The sequence below is a fragment of the Centroberyx affinis genome, unplaced genomic scaffold (assembly GCF_046629955.1).
Source record: "Centroberyx affinis isolate AG114_WGS23_722 - 3 ecotype Tasmania unplaced genomic scaffold, CSIRO-AGI_Caff_v1 ptg006935l_1, whole genome shotgun sequence".
Lineage (NCBI taxonomy): Eukaryota > Metazoa > Chordata > Actinopteri > Beryciformes > Berycidae > Centroberyx > Centroberyx affinis.
The window spans coordinates 1-25,000 of record NW_027283513.1 but is presented as its reverse complement, the minus strand read 5'-3'; the positions used below and the strand labels follow the sequence as shown (position 1 = coordinate 25,000).

The 25,000-nt window shown below is 44.3% G+C and overlaps 1 protein-coding gene across 1 annotated transcript in view; it reads right to left on the bottom strand.

The window, feature by feature from the left end:
- Positions 1–23,440, bottom strand: part of fer1l4 (fer-1 like family member 4) — a gene marked incomplete at its 5' end in the record, with an annotated part of 29,945 nt that extends 6,505 nt beyond the window's left edge. The window contains 28 exons of the mRNA XM_071513274.1: positions 829–999; positions 1,316–1,443; positions 2,154–2,270; positions 2,400–2,534; positions 2,776–2,876; positions 4,626–4,665; positions 4,863–4,979; positions 5,166–5,278; positions 5,604–5,778; positions 7,460–7,621; positions 7,842–7,952; positions 8,472–8,645; positions 9,048–9,182; positions 9,334–9,458; positions 11,177–11,378; positions 11,645–11,797; positions 14,726–14,842; positions 15,300–15,387; positions 16,290–16,390; positions 17,389–17,521; positions 18,209–18,437; positions 19,466–19,574; positions 19,948–20,051; positions 20,297–20,366; positions 21,118–21,243; positions 22,083–22,162; positions 22,651–22,837; positions 23,260–23,440. Of these exons, the coding sequence (XP_071369375.1) occupies positions 829–999; positions 1,316–1,443; positions 2,154–2,270; positions 2,400–2,534; positions 2,776–2,876; positions 4,626–4,665; positions 4,863–4,979; positions 5,166–5,278; positions 5,604–5,778; positions 7,460–7,621; positions 7,842–7,952; positions 8,472–8,645; positions 9,048–9,182; positions 9,334–9,458; positions 11,177–11,378; positions 11,645–11,797; positions 14,726–14,842; positions 15,300–15,387; positions 16,290–16,390; positions 17,389–17,521; positions 18,209–18,437; positions 19,466–19,574; positions 19,948–20,051; positions 20,297–20,366; positions 21,118–21,243; positions 22,083–22,162; positions 22,651–22,837; positions 23,260–23,440 (3,684 nt within the window). The remainder of the gene's footprint in view (positions 1–828; positions 1,000–1,315; positions 1,444–2,153; positions 2,271–2,399; positions 2,535–2,775; positions 2,877–4,625; positions 4,666–4,862; positions 4,980–5,165; positions 5,279–5,603; positions 5,779–7,459; positions 7,622–7,841; positions 7,953–8,471; positions 8,646–9,047; positions 9,183–9,333; positions 9,459–11,176; positions 11,379–11,644; positions 11,798–14,725; positions 14,843–15,299; positions 15,388–16,289; positions 16,391–17,388; positions 17,522–18,208; positions 18,438–19,465; positions 19,575–19,947; positions 20,052–20,296; positions 20,367–21,117; positions 21,244–22,082; positions 22,163–22,650; positions 22,838–23,259) is intronic.
- Positions 23,441–25,000: the final 1,560 nt, after the last annotated feature.

Sequence of the window (25,000 nt, the reverse complement as noted above, 5' to 3'; positions counted from 1 at the left end):
ATAAAAAATGTTACAAAGTGCTTTACAAAAATAAATAAAACAAAAGGCGAGTTAAAAAAAAATCTGAAAATGAAAAACAGACAAAAGGAAAGAGGACAAAAGGGCGCAGGACATAAAGTGCAGGCAAGCAGTGCAAGGGTCAATTGAAACATAAATATAAAATGATAAAACACTGGAAATTTTAAATTAACAAAATGCCAGTTTAAAAAATTGGTTTTACAAAGTGATTTAATGTGATTGGAAACTGAAACAGCCAATCTGACAGCTATCTAACAGCAGGAGGCGATTCCAAAGGTTGGAGCTAAAACTGAAAAGTCACCTCTAGTTTTTAGTTTGGACAAGTAAAAGCCCTGAGTCTGAGGACCTGAGTGGACTCTGCTCTGTCTGAGTTTAGCTGGAGGAAATGAAGAGACATTCAATCCTAACGACAGCCAAACAATCATGCAGACTGGCCAAATTACTAAAATCATTAGGCTTGACTGACAAGTACAGCTGCGCATCATCTGCAAAGCATGATAGACATATTACTGAAATGATCTGTTATGTCCAAGGGGAAGCATGGAAATGAAAAAAAAATGGGACCAAGAATGGATTGAGACGGAGGAGCAGAGTACTGTGTGTACTAGTACTAACATGTCGTAGTACTGCGCGTACTGTGCGTACCGGTACTAACCTGTCGTAGTACTGCACGTACCTGTACTAACCTGTTGTAGTACTGTGCGTACCTGTACTAACCTGTCGTAGTACTGAACGTACCTGTACTAACCTGTCGTAGTACTGTATGTACCTGTACTAACCTGTCGTAGTACTGTGCATACCTGTACTAACCTGTCGTAGTACTGCGCCAGGCCGCAGCAGGCCAGGTGTCGGCTGTAGAACCGGTTCTCCAGGTCGATCCGCGTCTCCCCGATGACATCATCAGATCCCACCAGGTCGTGGTCCATCACCGTGACGACCGCCTCCGTCTCCAACGGAAACGACACTGTGAGCTCAAACACCCTGACGGACAACACACACACACACACACACACACACACACACACACACACACACACACACACACACACACACATAAAAGTATAAGTTGTTCTGTCCTTTAGTAGTGGCCTGGATAAACAGACGGGCAGACAGACAGACAGACAGACAGACAGGCAGACAGACAGGCAGACAGACAGACAGGCAGACAGACAGACAGGCAGGCAGACAGACAGAAAGACAGACAGACAGACAGACAGACAGGCAGACAGACAGACAGACAGACAGACAGACAGACAGACAGACAGACAGACAGGCACACAGACAGACAGGTACTAACTCTCCGAACACAGGGTTCAGCTGTTTGGGGATGTAGTGCTCCTTGGTGTCCAGACTCTGCTGCCCGGCTCGCACCACCAGGTACGGGTCGGCTTTACCATTCGCATCTGTGGGAGCCAGACTGGTGGCCTGGAGAGAGGAACACAGCGGAATACACAGGAGAATACACAGGAGAATACACAGGAGAATACACAGGAGAATACACAGGAGAATACACAGTAGAAACCAGGTTTTTTTGGAGGGGGGTATTTTATTGTATTTCCTCCTTTGTCTTTTCTTATTGTTACCTCCGCCAAGGAGGTTATGTCTGTTAGCAGGATTACGGAAAAACTACTGGCCCGATTTTCATGAAACTTGGTGGAAGGGTGTAGCATGGGCCAAGGAAGAACCCATTCAATTTTGGAGCGGATCCGGATCCGACTCACAAACAAGCAATTGGCCTTGGCGGATGTCTGCGCTCTCCGAGTGCCCTTCTAGTTATTATAGTTTTTTATTATTATTTTATATTATTTTTTTTTATTATATTAGAGAAAATTGATCTTACTATTCAGGCTCTGGAGGAAACAGCGGCTGTTTGGTGTGATTTGCTCATTCCTGCTGTTTCCAGGAAAACAGGCTGATTGTGGAAAAGTGAACCCACTTGAAATAAAATGATGGAAAATATTGCGATATTCATACACGTTACACAGTCTAAACAGACCGAACTGAGCTTTAAAGGTGATCAGTAAAATGTTCCAATCAGCTCAGAACCTTCCAGGTAGAGACAGACAGACAGACAGACAGACAGACAGACAGACAGACAGACAGACAGACAGACAGGCAGACAGACAGACAGGTACCTTGACCACATAGACCCGGACCAGGACTTTGACCGGAGAGTTTTTGGGGATTCCATTGGTGATCTGACACTTCCTGTCTTCCTCTCCTGGACCAATCGGATAAACCAGGAAGGAACCCTGCAGACAGACAGATTATATACAGTCTAGAAGAATAACAGATAGATATATAGACAGGACAGACAGGCAGACAGGCAGGCAGACAGACAGACAGACAGCCAGACAGACAGATCTATCCCTCCATAGTACCTTGTATTTTCCCATGAGCCTCTCCTCTTCGTCGTCCTCCTCTTCCTCACCGCCGGCTCTGCCTTTATACAGCGGGAAGATCTGCAGCCAATCCTGAAACTGACTGAACTCTGACTCCAGATCCCCGCTGTACAGCTGAAGACACACACACACACACACACACACACACACACACACACACACACACACACACACACACACACACACAAGCAGTGAATTAGGTTTATGTGAGAGGTAAACTGCTGTTCCTCCTCAGCTCTTCTGTCTTCTGTCTCGTCTCTTCTCTATCGTCAGGATCATTCTGGAATATCTGTTCCATCTACTGTCAGGCTGCTGTGACCTCTGACCTTTGACCTGCTTATGATGCACAACCGACCTGCAGCGTGGCGATCTTCTTGCGTTTGGGCGGTTCGATCTCCACGACGACCTCCTCCTCCTCCTCCTCCTCGATGTTCGCCATGGTTAGATTCCCTCCGTCTTGACGAAAAAAAACAACTTTATTCACACAGTTCTGCTCAGTTTCTATCATTTCTCACTCATTTCATCCTGCGCATATTTCATATTTTTGGTATTTTTTCTCATTGTACATATTTCAGCAAAATCCAACAAGCAAACACGTGTTGTAGCGCCCCCCTCAGGCCAATCAGCACCATTTTAAAAGTGAAAGAATGAAGGAATGAGATGCATAATAAATCTTTTTCACACTTCCACATTCTAAGACACAGCTACAGTATTTTCATCCTCATTGTGATTTTTCACAATGATTTTCACACAGATTTTTGAACAGAAGCCGTCGTTCTTCTGGTTCAGATTTCCATGACAGACGAAGCTTGACTTGTTTGAGAATCATCTCCATGAGGGAAACGATCTCTTGTCTCGTTACCTGATGTTTGCTAATAACATTCGCAGGTCATGCAGGTTGAAGGTAACGTAGCTAGTAAAGCATTCTCCATTCTCTTTCACTCATATATGTTAGTGTTAAAGCGTTTAACCTTAAATGTACCATATTCTGCACTCAGTTTTATTTAGTGTCTTTCTGTCCATTCAAAGCTGTGTGTGTGATGTCATGAACCAAAAACACTCTCAATCCATTTCTCCACGTTCATCTTCCAGCATCTCTCTGAGCCTTACCAAGAACAGGCCGTTTCTGTCTCCGTGTCTTTAAGGCTCATTAATTTTAACGACCCTCCGTTCCGATCGGCTAACCGTTTCCAGAGTGAAACGTGAGACTCCGCGGCCCGGCGGCTACAGGTAGGGAAAACTCTCCGGTAATAAACGACGACAACCGCTCAACCGCTTTGAAAAAAACACTTTGTTAGTCTATTATTTCTTACAGAAATGATAATGAGCGAACCTTTGTGACGCCACAAAGTTACGGAAGTCCAAACGGCTCGTTTAGAGGCTCGCTGCACTAATATGGATTGTGTGGATTTAGTTTTGATACTTTCACCATGTTTAGATAGACCATCCAACTCCTTTATCACCACAGAGGAGAGGGGAGTCCTGCTTTACATGATGTGGACCTTTAATAAAAAATTTTATTAGCTATGTTACTTTCGATCTGCATAACCTGGTTATGGATGTATCGTTCTTTTCCTGCTTTGATGACTTCAATTACGTAGAATCTGGAAGTGTGAAAACTGTCTTTTTCCTTAAGTTTTGTGAAAATCTGTTCAGCAGCCTGTGAGATCTTGTGTGTGACGTACAGACAGTTAATCACAGCTTGCAGTGTTGCAGCGCCCCCCTCAGGCCAGTTAGTGTCAAAATCCGATCAGTGTCTGAGACATTGTGACAGATGGACCGACTGACTGATGCCATCATGGAGGATAATCACGTACTTGAAGCAAATAACAGTAATGTGTTATTGCTATAATTATTACCTCCGCCAAGGAGGTTATGTTTTCAGTGCCGATTGTTTGTTTGTTTGTTTGTTTGTTTGTTTGTTTGTCTCTCAGCAGGATTACGGAAAAGCTACTGGGCCGATTTTCATGAAACTTGGTGGAAGGATGTAGCATGGGCCAAGGAAGAACCCATTCAATTTTGGAGCGGATCCGGATCCGACTCACGAACAAGCAATTGGCCTTGGCCCTAGTTTGATATCTAATTCACTTCACATTATTATTCCATGGAATAATATGACAAAATATGCATTATTGTATGGAATAAACAGCAGCATTTATTAGAGAGAGGCTTTTGATTTGATGACAATAAAATCTTCTCCAGTACCTGTCTCTGCCTGTTCCTCCATCTCCTCCTCCAGGGCAGCCTGCACAGAGACAGCTGTCATGAGACAGACAGGCAGACAGACAGGCAGACAGACAGACAGACAGGCAGGCAGGCAGACAGGCAGGCAGACAGACAGACAGACAGGCAGACAGACAGACAGACAGACAGGCAGACAGACAGGCAGGCAGACAGACAGACAGACAGACAGACAGACAGGCAGACAGACAGGACTCTGACCTGTCTCTCCAGCTCCTCCAGTGATGCGTAGTACTTGGACCACCAATCCAGTTCCTCCTTCTCTGGTGACTCCTCCTCTAGCACCTCCCCTTTCTTCCTCAGTTTCTTCAGGGGAGCCTGGGGGCGGGGCAGGAGGCGGGGTTTATTCATGCAAAGCGGGTACGTATCGACACGTGAACTGGTTCTGGTGTCTGATCTGGTCTAAACGTGTCTGAACAGACTTGTGAACAGAATTCTTTGTTGTTTATCGTTTGATTGATTCATTCATGTTTTATCTTTGATGTTTCCACACAAAGTACGTACAGTGACCAGGTTGAGGGGGTTGATGGGAATCTTGGACTGTTTGATTGACAGGCCTCTGAGTCCCAAACTCTTCACTGTCTTCAGAGTGCTGACCTTCACCAGAGTCTTCCTCACTGCAGAGAGACAGACAGATTCAATGCAGACTCTGATCTGTTGTAGAATTTACAATACAAGTTTTTCTTATATCACTTTGTCCTACATTTGTTGTATTTGTTGTTGTATGTTTTGGTGATATGTACACATGTATGTCTGCCAATAAAAGCCCATTGAATTGTGGGGAGAGAGAGAGAGAGAGAGAGAGAGAGAGAGAGAGAGAGAGAGAGAGAGAGAGAGTTTCTACTAAACTCATAACATAACCAGTCACTGCTTCTGTTTACAGCAAGCTATACTACACAGTACTACAGTTACAGCTAACAATACTCCTTTTACGGGCGTTACCTTGTGGTTTAGGCTCCTCCTCTTCCTCCTCTGGCTCCTCCCCCAGCTCCGGGGGGGCGTAGCTCATGAGGCTCTGGACCACGTGGGTCCCGACCAACGCCAGGCGGCCGAACGCCCGCTGCTCCACCACAAACACCGTCAGAGGAGGGTGGAGGTACGCCTGCTCCGGCAGCTCCTGATTGGACCAAACACAGGAAGAGGAAACGGGAAAACAGATCGGCAGACAAGCAAGTCTCATTATTAGACATAATGATAAACAATAATCTGTTTTGTATTGCACATTTAGAAACAAGGGTTACAAAGTGTTTTAGGTAAAATAAAATAATTAGAAATAAAAGCCAAAAAGATAAACATGAAAACTGTCATATAAATGAACTCTAAAGAACAGGTCCCCATTGACTTCAGTTGTTTTGGAGAAGGCTGCAGCCTCCCTGTGTGTTATATGGACTAACAAACTTCACCTGAGTTTCATTTGGCATGAGGGGGAGGAGATGATGACAGAATTTTCATTTTTGGGTGAACTATTCCTTTAAGATTAGCTTCACGTTGACAACTTTAAAATGCTGCTTACATGTACATGTATGTCAATAAATCAGTATTAATATTCCAATCATTTATGAAAAATATAACTCTCTAAATAGGGACAGTTTGCATAATGAGTATGTTTACTTTGATACTCTAAGTACATTTTGCTGCCAATACTTATGTACTTTTACTTAAGTAAGATTTTGAATGCAGGACTTTTACTTGTAATGGAGTATCTTTACATTGTTGTATTGCTACTTTTACTTAAGTAAAATATCTCAGTACTTCTTCCACCACTGGTGGGGGGCCACAGGTCCCGGACACACCTCGTCACATGCGGTGCCCCACAGGGGTCCGTCCTCGGCCCCTTCCTGTTCACTCTCTACTCCCCCTTGTTTGTGTCATCAGCCGGCATCGCTACGCTGATTCCGGTTTCCGGTGTGGCCAGCGGACATCCGGGCCAAGACTTCCAAGTTGAGAGACTGTGACGCCCCTCCCACTGTCTTGGAAGCTGTCCTGGCCAACCTCAGCAGACAATTGATTGACAGTGGAGGGTCGTCAGTTGATTAAGCTCACCTGGGCCCTTGGACTATATAAACTGGCCCATGTGTTTCCTTGGTCTCTCCCTTCCTACAGCTGACATCCATGTGACATCACTTCCCTTTTGGTTTACGCCTTCAACACCACCACAGCACATCAACCACACATCCATGCACTGCTTGCATTGCTGACCATGTTGACCTACAGACTCCATTGTTAATTTGTGTTAACCTTAGTTTTAATAAATTATGTTTGTTTTAAGTAAACCTCTTGCGTGGACTCCCTCCTTGTCACATTCCCTGAGCTAGTTTGTGACAGAGACGACATCTCATATGCAGATATCTGTTTATAGAGATTAGCCGAAATGTCACCTGGAAACACCTACAAAAATTGTTTGGAGAAACGTTCGACTCTCGCGTCTCAAGTTGCTAATCGGACTGTAAACAATGGCCGGCGCACGGAAGAGGAAGTCTTGGCCCGGATGTCAGCTGGCTACACCGGAAACCCCGAAATATGGGCCGTCGCCCCCAGAGTCTAATCGCCGTCAGACCGATAGACGATGGGTTACGAGGTTGCCTCAAGAACATCTCCACACTCTGCCCCACCTTCACCCTAACCCTAACCTCAGATGCCGAGAAGCTGGTCTATGCCTTTAACTCTTCATCAGGAACCCAGGCAAGAGTCCACGGAAACCCCAACATATCTAGAACCGCGCTGCCAGGGTCCTGATGAGCCTGTAAACACCAGTGACAGTGACAGAAACAGTGTTGGTATCAGTAACAGTGACGGACCACGTCGAAGTGGCGGACCAGCTCTCTGAAGTTGGGGTTTGTCTGGTAGCTTTCGATCTCCTCCGACTCCAGCTGTCGTCCTGCACACTCCACCCTCACCAGGGGGCGCTCCACCTCAAACAGCTGCACCCGCTTCAGGTCCCGCACCCCCCAGAACAACACCTGGACACACACACACACACACACACACACACACACACACACACATACACACACACACACACACAGAGTTTATTAGCACCTACAACTCCACAATGCACTTGAACACATCTGCAAAATGTCAAAAGACAAAGAGAGAGTAGTATATGGTGTATGGTGTGTGTGTGTGTGTGTGTGTGTGTGTGTGTGTGTGTGTGTGTGTGCGTGTGTGTGTGTGTGTTACCTCTATCCTGAAGGTCTTCAGAACGGGTCGGACTCCGTCTGGGATGATGAAGCATCTCTGCTCTGGGAGGAAGGAGAGATCCTGAGGGTCGACACTGCTGGGGAGACAGGGCTGCAGACAGACAGGCAGACAGACAGACAGGCAGACAGGCAGACAGGCAGACAGACAGACAGGCAAGAGACAGTGAAGTAAATCTGACATCACTGGCCTGTTGTCATAATGTAAGCTTGTCTGAGCAGCGTTCACATGAAGAACAACAAGATACAACGATGGAAAGAAGTGTAGATCTGAACCTGCAGTGTGGGCGGAGCCAGAGAGACAGACAGGTGAACACACAGACACACTGAGCTTTTATCAATCTGTCTGGTCCTGCTGACAGGGTCTTTATTCCTATTATTCTGATCGTTATATAGTTATTCATCATAAAGTTCATATTACTGTAAAATTATTGTAATGTTATTAATTGTTCCCTTTAGTTGATAAAAAGACAGACAGATAGAAAGACGTGTTAAAGAGGAAGAGAACAATTGACAGAATGACAGATGGATGGATGGATGGATGAATGGATGGATGGATGGAATGAGTGATTGATTGATTGATTGATTGATTGATTGATTGATTGATTGTCACCTCTCCAAAGCCAGAGTAGTCTAGCTCTATGAGTTCGAAGGCAGCCAATAGCTCGCCGGCAGAGGCCTTCCCCCTGCTGATGTCATAGAAACGGAGGCGGGGCTTCTGGTAAGGCTCCTCCACCAGCTTCAACTCCGGCTCAGCAAACGCTCTGCCCAGGGGCTCCGGACTGCCCTGCACACACACACACACACACACACACACACACACACACCACAAAACACACACACACACACACAAACACACACACATTCACATACAAACACTCACACACACACACACACCAACACACACCACAAAACACACACACACAGACACACACACACACAAACACACACACACACACATACACACACACACACACCAACACACACCACAAAACACACACACACACACAGGTATCAGAGTTAGACAATATCTTGTTGCCATAGTATATGAGTTCTATCTGGTTACCATGGTTTCAGTGTTCAAGAATACAGATGTTACACATTATACAATGTAATACAACGTACAACATGTGGCTACTATGATATCAGATGTGGTTACCATGGCATCAGAGATGTATAATGTGGTTACCATGGTATCGTAGTCGTAGATGCTGACTATAATAAGGGGCGGGTCTTGTTGAAGCTCCTCCCTCGTTCCCTCCAGCAGAACTCTGTCAAACAGCAAACACTCACACCAGGCTGGAGAGAGCGTGTCCGACACCACCTGCACACACACACACACACACACAATATATACAATATATATGTTAAGGTTAAGTGTGGAAAGATGAATAACCCCCCGCCACACACACGCACACACACACACACACACACACACACACACACATCACACACACACCACACACACCCTCTACCTGTGTGACTTGACACTGTGTAGAGAAGAGAACCTTGGCGAAGGGATCTGATAGGCCGTCATCGTCAGCAGCCATCAGGCCACGCCCCTGGTACAGATGACATCGTAGCTGGAAGTACCTGCTGTCTGGAGAGAGAGACAGGTTCACCTTCACCCATGTGACCATGAGTCTGTTGAGCAAGGCACTGCCGGCCTGATGGACTGTGATGATGAAGATGGCGGCCATGTAGCCGCACTTCACAAAACTACTGAGGCTGCAGAGGTTTGATCCGCTGAGCAGCGGTCGCAGTCAGAGATAAAAGCAAGATTTCTGACAGACTGCTTTGGGGTAACGCTTTATTTTCCGGCTCCACAGTTTGCTAATAATTTCCTAGAAAGGAATTGTTAATTCCTCTGGAAGTTTCCTGAAAGAAGAAGGAAGTGAAGCAGTAGCTCAGTAGAAGCTGTGATCAGTCTGGAGAATCGATCAGATAAGATAAGATAAAACTTTATTAATCCCCTTGGGGAAATTCATTCAGATACTTAACATTTCTGAAAGAGTTTCCTGGACGGAACTGCAAAACTATAAACTATTTACTGGAAAAATAATAGGCAGAGGCTAATTATCAGAAGCCATTATTCATATAATTATATAATATAGTTATTTGTTGAATTCTTAATTGTTGTTAATTTCTAATTGTCTATATAACTGCTACATAATTTCATGGTTCTGTCTTGGAAACAACAGAAGAAATCACTTCAAGGTTCTTTCCAGGAAACTTAATGAACAGTTCCTTTCTAGGAAATTATTAGGAGATTGTAGGGAAAATAAAGCGTATCACCAGGATTTATTGCTGTGTGTTTTATGTAAAGTTGAGTATCATCTGCATATGGGTGTAAGAGAACACAGTGGTTATGGATAATATTACTGAGGAGGAGCATGTAGACTGTTTCAACAGAGTGTTTGGTTGCTAGGTAACAACGTTGCTGTTCCTCTGTCATGTGAGACACACACAGAGAGAGAGAGAGAGAAAGAGAGAGTGAGAACTATAGAGGCCTATCTTTTGCTGCCAATAGAACCAGTATCTTTTTCTTGGTCCAAGCCATCCCACTTGAATTATGATCCATAGTATATCTGCATATTGTGGCAACTTATAAATATAGGTCATTGTGTCAGTCTGTTATTTACTAAGCAGTGCTGAACCTCTGGGTGGGTAACAGATGGCAAAAGTTTCAAATCATCACTAAAAAGCTTCTGTCTTTTGGTTACAGTAAAGAAACAGGTGTCAAGTTCAGTTTTTCCAAATCTAATCTTTGTTCTGTTGTAGACTCAAAAAGTGCTGACTTTGTACTGAATTTGTATTTTTATTTATTCAGCTATACTTACTGTACTTTTTCTGTTGTTGAAAAAATGTGAAAGGAAAGATGTATTTGATTGAAACGTATCATACGTGCTATATAATAAATTCTTTGACAATAAAGTCTAAAAAAGAAACAAAAAGTGCTGACTTGGCATTTTAACAACAACACAACTGCTGCAGTCGTTGGAAGTGCGTACTTCTGTGTTATTGTTTTGATTATAAAAATTCAACTGAAAAAGTCTATACTGAGAATGAAAGAGGACCCAGAACCAAGCCCTGCGGGACGCCCAAATAATCCCTGCTGCTGCAACTACTAGTCCTACCACCACAACCACCACTGCTACTACTGTCACTGCTACTACCACCACCACCGCTACCACTTCTACTGTTACTACTGCTACTGCTACTATTATTGCTACTACCATCACTACCATTACTACTACTGTGACTATACTGCCACCACTACTACTCCCTGCTGACCTGAGGAGGCGGGAGCTGACTTACCCTGGCAGGACAGACTGACAGGAATCCTCTTCCTCCCTACAGCCACCGGCCTCCTCTCCTCCTCCTCCTCCTCCTCCTCCTGGTACACAGGCAGGAACTCCTCTGGCAGAGAGGTGATCACCTCCTTGCTGTACTTGTTCAGACCGAGCCACAGGTAGACCTCCAGCTTAGCAAAGATCTCTCCTGCTGCACCTGCTGGAGACTGGACACACAGACAGGTCAGAGAGAGACAGACGGGTCAGACAGAGAGAGACACGTCAGACAGAGAGAGAGAGACAGGTCAGACAGAGAGAGACAGGTCAGACAAAGAGAGACGGGTCAGACAGAGAGAGATGGGTCAGACAATGAGAGAGAGACAGGTCAGACAGGCAGGTCAGATAGAGAGAGAGAGAGACAGGTCAGTCAAAGAGAGACGGGTCAGACAGAGAGAGACAGGTCAGACAGGGTAGACAGTGTATATCTTGTTACCTTCATATAGAGAGTGGTGACTTTCCCACAGTCCTGCCCCCTCTGCTCCTCCACCAATGAGAACAGGATGGAGTGGGCGGGGATTCTGATGTAAGCCAATCGCTTGCTTCCGCTCAGTAACCATAGAAACACATCCGGGAGGGTACTCTGGGGCTGGGGGGGCGGGGGTGGGGAGGGTCACAGTTTGACACTATCAAACTACATCACTGTGGTAAAAAAAAAACATTTTCTCCAAATCAAGTCTGTGAGCAGTCACCAAACTTTGAGTCTAAGTCGAGTCCCAAGTCCTCAAAGTTTGAGTCCAAGTTTGAGTCCGAGTCTGAGTCCGAGTCTCCGAGGTCCAAGTCAAGTCTCCGGTCCTCAGAACCCGAGTCCGAGTCTCCAGTTTGAGTTCAGTAATCCTGTAGAACAGTCTTTTCTTTGATTCTCCTTTTACAGATTTTACTTTTGGCTCTACTTTTCACTCCAGTTAATGTGAAATCCATGTGAGTGAAGTGAAGGTCACAGTACGAGGTGGAGCATCTTCCTCTTCCTCCTCCTCTTCCTCTTCCTCCTCCTCTTCCTCTGTCACTATGGAGACGATCTGTTCATCCTGTCAGTGTTTGTGTTGTCAGATAAATGTTCAGATGCTGTGAACCGACGAGAAGATCAGGGACAAATTTAGGGAAACGCTGGAAAGACATGGAGCCGAGTCTCAGGGGATCCCGAGTCCCGAATTCAAGTTCAAGTCCTCAGTGTGGGAGTCCAAGTCCAAGTCTGAGTCATCAATATTCAAGTCCAAGTCAGCCTCGAGTCTGAGTCCAGAACTACGACACTGGTATCTACTGTGATGAATAAAATGTAGTACAACTTGTATTATTGTTAGAATTGAACCTTCACACCTTAGTATCGCCATGAATTTGCCATGAAACTGGACAGAATATTTACTTGTTTCTTTAACTCTTTAATTACCCATTTCACATTACCTATTGTAAGGTGACTGCTCTTTATGCCTTACCAATGGCTTATACAAGTCCATGTGAAACATTACTTGTGGGTTCCCCGACAATGATGCATCCATTGTCTTCCAAGTATAATACTAATGGCTTACAGTCAATAAGACATTAATAAAAAAAAAACGTGACAGCTCATTATACGTCTCAAAGGGTTAATGTCTTTAAAACTTTAAAACAGCAGTGGGTGTGAAGTGTGAATCATCTGATTTATTCTGCAGAGTAAGGGAAAGCATCGGGACTTATTTTGCATTATACCATGGTCTGGGTGAATACTCGATTCTGATTGGCTGCAGGGTGTCCATTAATTCCTGATAATGGACACCTACTAAGTAGTTCCAGTGAAACTGTCTGTTCACCGTTCTAAATTAATGCGCTGGCTACGTAGCATCAGCCTGTATCTAAAATGAGTAACCATAGCAACAGCCTCATCCTCTGAACACCACAGGATGGAGACTGTAACACACAAGCTGCAGGAAGTACACTGCCCCTCTGAACTGATACTCTGCATCACAAACGGTAAGCGATCATCTCACATCCCATTGGCTGTTCAACTCACTGCTTCAGGCTGCGGCCGACAGACACATGGCCGATCTCATCTGTTCGTGAAAATCTTGATATATATTTGGGGACAATGACATGGCTGGATAGCTAGCTAGTCTTGTTGTTAAACATACTGTCAAATTATATTTAATGTTTGTCAACCGTACGCAATGTTATTGACTTTGAATGTTGCTAGCATAACGTTAGCTTTCTGGCTCATAGCTGAGCCAAAGGGTTCTATGAGCTGAGCGGACTAGAAATGTCTCCTGCTGCCAAGTCCTATCTAAGGTTCGTCCTATTTACTGGAGGAGTGAACAACGTTTCTGTTGCATAAGAACCTTATGGGACGGTGATGATTGTTCCAGGTATTAGTCAAACCCTCAGGTGTTACCAGGGAAACTGAGTTATGGCTTGTGGAAAAACTTTAGATTTTGATTACAAAACGCATGAAAATATAAATAAATGGTGTTCATTTTTTTTTCTTTGGCAAGTGACCATGGTATAAGCAGGATAATGCCCTTCGAAGGAGTCCATTATCAGAAATTAATGGACTCCGCGGAAGCCTCCCCGTCGTCCATTAATTCCTGATAATGGACACCTCATCGGGCATTATCCGTTACTTAAAGACCATTATCGTGCTTGTTACACAGATACCGTATTTCCTCTAATAGTGGCTCTAATTGTGGCTGGTAGTCATTTAAAAGCCGGGTCTCCGGTAATGTCCGGGGCCGTGGTCGACACGAACAAATAAAGGCCGGCCCCAAATACAGGCCGGGGAAAAAAACAAAGGAAAAAACAACGGTAGATACCGGTAAACTCCTGGTGCCTGTTATATAATGTAACTGTAGTTTGTAGTAACGTACGAGTGCCACCAGATGGCAGTATGCCACGAGACGGCTCGGCCGGAGGAAGTCTCCGGAGCGTGCCGTCGTCGATTACCGTAATTATCGGTAATGCGTTGCAGTAACAAAAAAACGGCTACCTAACGAACCCCAACAGAAGAAAACAAGGAGGCTTCGTACTAAAATATGAGCAAATATACTTATCAAACAGAGGGAATTAGAAATAAAGGCCTGTCTCTAATATAAGCCTGCTTCCAATAAAGGCCTGGCACCCTCTGCAGCTGAGGGAAATAAAGGCCCAGGCCAATATTAGAATAAATACAGTACTAACCAGCAACATTAATCATTTGACATGGAATATTGATTTATAATGATTTTATTACAAGCTTCAAGTGTTTCAGCTGCTTCCAGCAGGACTGTCTGCAGTCTGCAGTGAGGTGGAGCCAGTTCATCTGATTAGGAATCAGCTAAATGCAGCAGATTTGATGACTGCAGAGTGACATCAGAACGCCTTCACTGGCCAATCAGAAGTGATTACTGAACAAAGCCGTATCGCCCAGCTGACCGTCTGTCTGCAACTGTCAGGTGTATTTGAAGCAAACTTTTTTAAATGTTGTGTGACACTGAATAATTCGGCTTCCTGACTGTTAGAAAACAGAAAACTGTTCTCTGTGGTCTCTGGTGACCTCACTGTGACCTCTGACCTCTTTTTCCAGGAGGCGGAGTTTCCTCAGGATCTTCTTGGCGTCGACCAATCGCTGTTTAGCTGTCCGCCTGGTGATCCTCCTCTTTGCCCTCACTGCCTGTCTGGCCAACAGGACCTGGAGACAGGCAGACAGACAGGTAACAGACAGACAGGTAGTAAGGTAGTAGATCTAACTGTCAGGCAGAGAAAGCAACAGGTAGAGAGACAGGTAGAGCAACAGGTAGAGAGAGAGAGACAGGTAGAGAGACAGGCGGAGAGACAGGTAGAGAGAGTGACAGGTAGAGATACAGGTAGTGAGACAGGTAGAGCAACAGGTAGAGAGAGAGACAGACAGGTAGAGAGACAGGTGGAGAGACAGGTAGAGAGAGTGACAGGTAGAGAGACAGGTAGAGAGACAGGTAGAGAGACAGGTAGAGAGACAGGTGGAGAGACAGGTAGAGAGAGTGACAGGTAGAGAGACAGGTAGAGAGACAGGTGGAGAGACAGGTAGAGCAACAGGTAGAGAGAGAGAGACAGGTAGAGAGACAGGTAGAGAGACAGGTGGAGAGACAGACAGGTCAGATCCAACTCACTATGTTCTTCTTGATAAACTCCTTCCTGCATCTGTCCAGACTGTTGGGACGAGACTGAGGCTTCCTGTCTGAGAACACACTGTACTGTCTGAGAGACAGACAGGCAGAGAGACAGACAGGCAGGCAGGGGGAGAGACAGACAGACAGGCAGGGGGAGAGACAGACAGACAGACAGACAGACAGGGGAAATTTAAGTCCAAAACGTTCTTTAATTATAAAGAACCTGAATGTATTTGATGAGATTAATATTTTTTTACAGTGCGTCTTCACAGGCAGACAGACAGTTTCTACACAGGCAGACAGACAGTTTCTATACAGGCAGACATACAGTTTCTACACAAGCAGACAGACAGTTTCTACACAGGCAGACAGACAGTTTCTACACAGGCAGACAGACAGTTTCTACACAGGCAGACAGACAGTTTCTATACAGGCAGACAGACAGTTTCTTCACAGGCAGACAGACAGTTTCTACACAGGCAGACAGACAGGCAGACAGACAGTTTCTATACAGGCAGACAGACAGTTTCTACACAGGCAGACAGACAGGCAGACAGACAGTTTCTATACAGGCAGACAGACAGTTTCTACACAGGCAGACAGACAGTTTCTACACAGGCAGACAGACAGTTTCTATACAGGCAGACAGACAGTTTCTGTACAGGCAGACAGACAGTTTGTACTGTGTAATATTTGTGGTATAATGCCAGGCATCATTCTACTGCTGCAAACCTGCTGTCATTCTGGATTTCATACTTTTAACACTTTCTACTGTCTGCTGTGTTTACATCCATCTGTTCTACTCTTTAGATTTTATTGTTCTTTACTCTTTACTATCTTTTTACTGTTTGCTGCTGTAACGACCCGATTTCCCCACAGGGATCAATACAGTTTCATCTAATCTAATCTAATCTAATGTATTTGGACTGATTGATTAGTCAAAGATAATAAATGTGTGTCAGGTTGAGTTGAGCTGAGCAGCAGACTGACTTGCAGGAGGCCACCAGCTCCAGCAGAGACTCCACCAGACGCTCCTTCACTTTACTCCTCGGCCTCCGCAGGAGACGCTCCACCTCCTCCAGACCGATCTCCTATAGAGGAGAGGAGAGGAGGAGAGAGGAGAGGAGGAGAGGAGAGGAGAGGAGAAGAGAGGAGAGGAGAGGAGAGGAGGAGAGGAGAGGAGAGGAGAGGAGAGGAGAAGAGAGGAGAGGAGAGGAGAGGAGAGGAGGAGAGGAGAGGAGAGGAGAGGAGAGGAGAGGAGAGGAGAGGAGAGGAGAGGAGAAGAGAGGAGAGGAGAGGAGGAGAGGAGAGGAGAGGAGGAGAGGAGGACATAGGTTACAGCCTGCAATAATCCACTTCATCTTGTAGATGTAGATATGAACGTCCGTCCTGCTGTATATTCTTTGTCATGCTGCAGTTCAGTAGAGCTGAGACTGAAATATGTTTGCTGTATTCTCCATATGAGATGAAGGCAAACTGATCAGTGATTAATGAACTGATCATTAATTAATAAACTGATCTCTTATCAGGTCTAGATAGATGTCATCTAGTGGGACTGGACAGAGTCTAGTTTCTGTTTCAGTTCAATGTTTCTAAACGTTTCCAGATGTTTCCAGATGTTTCTAAATGTTTCCAGATGTTTCTAAATGTTTCCAGATGTTTTTAAATGTTTCCAGATGTTTCCAGATGTTTCTAAATGTTTCCAGATGTTTCTAAATGTTTCCAGATGTTTCTAAATGTTTCCAGATGTTTCTAAATGTTTCCAGATGTTTCTAAACGTTTCCAGATGTTTCCAGATGTTTCTAAATGTTTCCAGATGTTTCTAAATGTTTCTAAATGTTTCTAAATGTTTCTAAATGTTTCCAGATGTTTCTAAATGTTTCTAAACGTTTCCAGATGTTTCTAAATGTTTCTAAATGTTTCCAGATGTTTCTAAATGTTTCCAGATGTTTCTAAATGTTTCTAAATGTTTCCAGATGTTTCTAAATGTTTCCAGATGTTTCCGTCTCAAACACAGTTCATGTTCCTTCTCTCTTTAATCAGTCTCTATCGTTTGTACATCTGAAGTGAAAGAGCCTGTCTGTCTCACCAGCCTGTCGGCCATCTTGCTGAGCCAGTTGGCCTGGTGGAGGCGGAAGCTGTGATCCTCAAACTGACTCCAGACAGACAGACAGGGCTTCTGTCTCACTGACGGAGGCTGGAGAGGAAGACAGCTGAATGACCTGTCAGACAGACAGACAGACAGACAGACAGACAGACAGACAGGCAGGCAGACAGACAGACAAACAGACAGAAAGACAAGCAGGCAGACAGACAGACAGACAGGCAGACAGGCAGACAGACAGACAGACAGACAGACAGGCAGACAGACAGACAGACAGACAGACAGACAGGCAGACAGACAGACAGACAGGCAGACAGACAGACAGACAGGCAGGCAGACAGGCAGACAGGCAGACAGGCAAGGACAGTATGTATGATTAAAAGTGATTCAAGATGATCGCTACAGGCAGACTGGAAGTTAATGAGTTAATGAGTCAGTCTGTCTGTCAGTTAGTCAGTTAGCTTGTCCATTAGTCAGTTGTATAGTTACCCAGGCAGTCTGTTACTCAGTTTTCAGTCAGTTATGATATTGACTGCAGTAGATTGATTGATGATTGATTGACTTTATTGGGTATAAAAGGTTTCTCCTCAGTGACATGAGGTTTCTCCTCAGTGACATGAGGTTTCTCCTCAGGGTGACGTGAGGTTTCTCCTCAGTGACATGAGGTTTCTCCTCCACATTGAGAGGAGCCAGTTGATGAGGTTCAGGCTCCTGGTATGGGTCAATCAGTCAGTCAGTCAGTCAGTCAGTCAGTCAGTCAGTCAGTCAGTCAGTCAGTCAGTCAGTCAGTCAGTCAGTCAGTCACCTGTCATAATCGGTGGGCCGCGGTCTCATGGCAGCAGACACAGATCTGTTCTCAGGTTCGGGGTTCAGCAGCTCCTCTCTCTCCAGCTCCTCTTCTGACTCCAGCAGACCCTGCACCTCCTCATCCAGATCCTCCCTGCTCCTCCTCAGCTCCTCCCTGCTCCTCCTCAGCTCATCTTTGCTCTTGCTCTTCTTGGCTCTCCCCATCTCCACCGCCTTCCCATAATTCCCTGCCAAAAAAGAAACAGAAAAGCTCATTGGTCTCTGGTTTGATTATTTGGTTTATGAGGGTTTTAACATGGACATTATACACATTTCTGTGACTGTTACCCAGAAAGACTCAGATGAGATCAACGGTAGAAGAAGCTTAATTTCCTAGATCACCAACATTACAAGCAACCAATAGTAAGGTCAAAGGTCACAGCACCCTGACAATAGGTTGGAAGAAATATTTCTGTGACCCTAGAATCTATGACAGGAACGACAGGAACATCGGACATCGACTGATCCGACTTTTGAAGCTAGGAAAACATGTAATTGCCAATTTTGGGGCATATAACAGAAAAATAATATAGGGAGTATTTCAACAAATTCCTGCTCCCAGGAAGTAATAGGTAAAGCAATCTTATTACTTTTGAAATGAGAGACCAGTAATATATTTTTTGCATAGTGAGTTTGGGGCCACATGACCTGATCAGGCCTGATCAGAAGTTGATTGATTGCTCAGGAAGTGGCTAAACTAAATCTAATTCCTAATTCTGTCTTGTAAGAGTCCAGGGCAGCAACACAGTAAGACTGCTGGTGTTAACGCAACTGTGAAAGTGTCAGAAACACTGACAGTGTTTCTGACAGTGAGTCCAATCTACACTTGTTAATGTTTGAACATTGCTGTGCAGGTCCATCAGTTTTCTTCAGGGTGTCTGAAGAGTCTGGGATCAGGGAAATCGCTCCATCACAGAATGTGCTCAACATGGCCGCCACCAACTTCCAACACATTTGCAAACAGAATATCAAGTTTCTTTGAATCCAACAAAGCATTCCCAGATCAACAGCTGCTACCAAAGTACTGCAGTACAATGATACTACTACAGTACATATGGAATACCATGTTTCTCTGTAAAGTATATCCAGACCTACAGCTGTTGGCATAAGTAATTCACTGCTGGTTTTGTCTTTTCACAGAATCCTCCCCACTGGTTCACATGATATTTCATGTGCAAACATGTCTGTAAATGGACAGCTAGAATACACTGCTTACCTATGGAGAGTTCAAAGGTCAGCGGTCTGGTTCCTACAGACGGGTCCATCATGGTGACTTCAAACAAAGACGCAAACAGCAGAAACTCCTCCTTCGCTCCCAGGAAGCCCTGAGACCATGTAGGACGGAAAATCTGTGAGCCCACATCTTCCTTCTCTCTAGTTTCTATCTACATGCATGTTCTTTGTTCTCTGTAAAGCACTTTGTGAAGAACTCGCTTGTTAAAAATCACTTTAGACACGAATTTGACTCTTCGACCCTCAGCTCCTGGACTGGGAGTCGACTCCTGCTTCGTGACTCAAAATATAGTAGAATTGATTCTTTGACTTAGTTGATCATGTGAAAATTGTATTTCACTCAGTTAAAATTCAATTGATTATGATGTCTTAAATGCTATATATCACAGTTTCAAGCCTAATGCAGTTTGTTTTAAATGGTTAATGGATGATGGTGATGATGATGATGATGATGGCGGTGCTGACCTCAGGGAGTGGGTGGATCTCCTCTGTCTCCACGGTAACAGCCTCCGGTACCTCAGGCCCTGCCTCCCCTGACTCCTCAGCCAATCTGCTGCCAGCCTGAGACGCTACGGCAACACCGATTAAACAAACAGATAAATAAAAAGAAATGACAAATTATCAAACGGTGGAATGAGTTCCACTGAGATAATGTTTCGTTTCTCATTTGTCTGAACTTCTTCCTCTCTACATCTATCCTCCTCCCTCCTCTCCTGGTCTCTGAGACCTGCTAAGCCCAGGTGTCTTCCTCCTCAGAGATCCAATCGAATCTCTCCTACAGTTTCCTCGTCACCATGGAGACTAGCTGACTGACCTTCCTTCTTCTGCTTGTTCTTGCTGCTCCTCTTCCTCTTCAGCCCCAGCCGGCCCAGCGCTCCCTTCACCTGCAGACACACGGTTCAGTTCAGCTAGACCGATATCAGGACCGATACCGGCCTTTTATTCACATCAGATATTGACCAGTCAGTGTCTTCCATCTCCAATATGATGGATATGATGCAGTACGTTTGATTACACACTTATTGTATGATTGAGTATACATTAATATGTAATATTAGTAGTAGTGTTATCCTGGGTTTGAAAAAACAGTTTTAGTGTCCCATGGTCTAAAGTCTGTTTCAGAGGCTTTTCCTTCCTGGAAAGAGAAACATTCTGGGAAACACTGAATACTTGAAATTTGTTGGATTTTGGTTTTTAGGCATGAAACTGTTCAAAATTAAAGATATTAAATATCATCCCAAAATATCAGAAGTTCCGATCCAAAAATATCAGTAGCAGCCTTCAAAAACCCCTATCAGTGCAAAGCAATCTGATTGGTTAAAGACAAGCTCCAACCATGCTGATAATTCCCATAATGCATGGGTAGCTGTGGTTTATTGGTTGCCATGGTAACTCTTGTGGTAACCAGGGAGTTGTGGTCATCACCATGGTAAGCAGGTACCAGGATATTGATACTGCCCTCTCAGGTAGAAACCGCTTTGTTGTCGCCAAGGTAACAACATCCTCGGTCCTATCACAACCAGCTGCAGCAGGAAATAGTCCAGAATATTGTTAAAGGTTGTGATTCTCTACAGTGTTGCTGTTGTGTCACTGTTGTGTTCAGCCCAGAAACACTAAACAGGAAACAGGAAGTACCTTGCCCAGTGCGGCGGAGCCTGTATCCGTGGTGACAGCAGAGGGGGAGGAGTAAACCTCCACACTGAGAGCCAATAGAATTCGACCACGGTAGAAGATTCCTCTGCCTAACCCCTGATTTAAAGCCTGGAGAGAAGGAGAGAGGAGAGAGGAGGTCTGGTTTGATCTGGTTTGGTCTGGTCTGCTCTGGTCTGGTTTGGTTTGGTTTGGTTTGGTTTGATCTGGTTTGGTTTGGTTTGGTTTGGTCTGGTCTGGTCTGGTCTGGTTTGGTTTGATCTGATCTGATCTGATCTGATCTGATCTGATCTGATCTGATCTGGTCTGGTTTGGTTTGGTTTGGTTTGGTTTAATCTGGTTTGATCTGGTTTGGTCTGGTCTGGTCTGGTCTGGTCTGGTCTGGTCTGGTTTGGTTTGGTTTGGTTTGGTTTGGTCTGGTCTGGTTTGGTTTGGTTTGATCTAGTTTGGTTTGGTTTGATCTGGTTTGGTCTGGTCTGGTTTAGTCTGGTCTGGTTTGGTCTGGTTTGATCTGGTCTGGTTTGGTCTGGTCTGGTTTGGTTTGATCTGGTTTGGTCTGGTCTGGTTTAGTCTGGTCTGGTTTGGTCTGGTTTGATCTGGTCTGGTTTGGTCTGGTCTGGTCTGGTCTGGTTTGGTTTGGTTTGGTTTGATCTAGTTTGGTTTGGTTTGATCTGGTCTGGTCTGGTTTAGTCTGGTCTGGTTTGATCTGGTCTGGTTTGGTCTGGTCTGGTTTGATCTGGTCTGGTCTGGTCTGGTTTGATCTGGTCTGGTTTTGTCTGGTCTGGTTTGATCTGATCTGGTTTGGTCTGGTCTGGTCTGGTCTGGTCTGGTTTGGTCTGGTTTGATCTGATCTGATCTGATCTGATCTGATCTGGTCTGGTCTGGTCTGGTTTGGTCTGGTTTGGTCTGGTTTGATCTGATCTGGTCTGGTCTGGTCTGGTCTGGTTTACCTGGTGGACATCTCCCAGTGTGGAGTTCTGAGGAGAACCATACAGATTAACCCAACATGGACCAAAGGTAGGGTTGAAACCTGCGAGAGACAGACAGGTGGACAGACAGACAGACAGGTAGATAGACAGACAGGTAGACAGACAGACAGACAGGTAGATATACAGACAGGTAGACAGACAGACAAGTGGACAGACAAGTAGACAGACAGGTAGATAGACAGACGGGTGGACAGACAGATGGTTACCTTGTTAAGAAGAGCTGAAGTTTATTGACTTTAAACTCTTCAACTCTGCAGTTTTCTACTTATTTCTGAGATCCTTTACTCCAAACAGACTTCCAATGAGGCCAACAGTAGAATAAGGTTCAGTTCCTAGATCACCCACCAACCACCACCGAAGAAGTGCTGAGGAGAGACACTAAATGACCCTGAGCGTAGTTTCAATAGTTTTATTGTAGTTTCATCAGAATGGAAGGCAGAGCGAGAGCTAAACTATGGAGTGTACCATCACTGTTCTGGACATCAACTGTGGACTGTGTCATTAACCATTTATAAACAATGGATCGTACCATTCCTGGTGGGGTCAGAGATCTGCTGCAGATCCAGGAAGTGCGTTGCCAGGGCGACGTCTCCGATGTTGGCGTCATCAAGTATCTGGACTCTGATTCGTCGAGCCAGAGGAGGAAACTGCTCTATGAAGGAGATTTCCTCGTTCCACACTGGAGAACTGGTAGAGCTGGCAACTGATGTCTCCCCCTACACACACACACACACACACACACACACACACACACACACACCCATATATATATATCAGTTTGCAGATCTCTGGTCAGATATTGTTCTTTTAACTGGATCTGGTCTATTCTGATCTGATGCAGTTTGATTGATCACATATTGATTGTAGAACTGATCTAGACTACACTGGTTGTCTACGGGAAGAAGCTTTTCCACCTTGACAAGAATAAAATTTTGGAGGAAACACTGAATATTTGGAATTTGTCATATTTAGAGATATTTAATATTGGAACAAATTAACAAAACAAATCAACTATTGGCAGCTTCGATCCAAAAATATCGGTATCAGCATTCAGAGACCAGTATCAGTCCAACCCGAGTGTGATTATCCTATATGTGTGTGTGTGTGTGTGTGTGAGTGTGTGTGTGTGTGTGTGCACCTGTTGTCCGGCGAAGGTGACCTGTACATAGGGATCGATGAAGACGGTCCGGTCAGTGACCTTTGACATTTTGGCCATTAGCCCCGCCTCCATGGTGGGCAGGCCCTCGGCCCGGTAGATCCGGATCCGGAACCGAGCCCACGGACGTTCTGAACCCAGACCACGAGGAAGCAGCAGGTTCCTGCACACAAAAACAGAAACAGATCAGAACCAGTTTGGAACCAGAAATACAACCAGAATTAGAACTACATTAGAAACAGAACCACATCAGAACCAGAACTAGAATATGATCTGTGTCTTGGATTTGGTAGACCCTCAGCTATGACCAGATTTATGGACCATAATAATAATAAAAAAGGTAACACTTTACAATAAGGGTACATTAATTAGGGGTTAGTTAATGCTTAATAAGCATTAGCTAACCCTTAATTAACAGTTAACTAATGCGTCTGGTAATCATTTACTAATGGTGTTCATGTTAACTAAGGTATTAATTTATACATTATTTAATAGTTTATAAAGATGACTATTAAATAATGTATAAATTAATACCTTAGTTAACATGAACATCATTAGTAAATGATTACCAGACGCATTAGTTAACTGTTAATTAAGGGTTAGTTAATGTTTATTAAGCATTAACTAACCCTTAATGTAACCTTATTGTACAGTGTTACCATAAAAAAAAAATATATATATATATATATATATACTGCATATAATAATAATAATAATAATAATAATAATAATAATAATAATAATAATAATAATAAAAATGATAATAATAATAACAACAACAACACCACCATATGGGGTCCCACAGGGTTCAGTCCTTGGCCCCATGTTACTCTCTGTCTACATACTTCCACTTCTACATATTACCTACAAACATGTTCAGCGTTATGCCGATGACACACTGTTCTATCTGACACACTGACACACTGTTCTATCTGACACACTGACACACTGTTCTATCTGACACACTGACACACTGTTCTATCTGACACACTGTTCTATCTGACACACTGTTCTATCTGACACACTGACACACTGTTCTATCTGACACACTGTTCTATCTGACACATTGACACACTGTTCTATCTGACACACTGACACACTGTTATATCTGACACACTGTTATATCTGACACACTGACACACTGTTATATCTGACACACTGTTATATCTGACACACTGTTATATCTGACACACTGTTATATCTGACACACTGACACACTGTTATATCTGACACACTGTTATATCTGACACACTGACACACTGTTATATCTGACACACTGTTATATCTGACACACTGTTATATCTGACACACTGTTATATCTGACACACTGACACACTGTTATATCTGACACACTGTTATATCTGACACACTGACACACTGTTATATCTGACACACTGTTATATCTGACACACTGTTATATCTGACACACTGTTATATCTGACACACTGACACACTGTTATATCTGACACACTGTTATATCTGACACACTGTTATATTTGACACACTGACACTGTTATATCTGACACACTTACGTCTGACACACTGACACACTGTTATATCTGACACACTGACACACTGTTATTTCTGACACACTGTTCTATCTGACACACTGTTCTATCTGACACATTGACACACTGTTATATCTGACACACTGTTATATCTGACACATTGACACACTGTTATATCTGACACACTGTTCTATCTGACACACTGTTCTATCTGA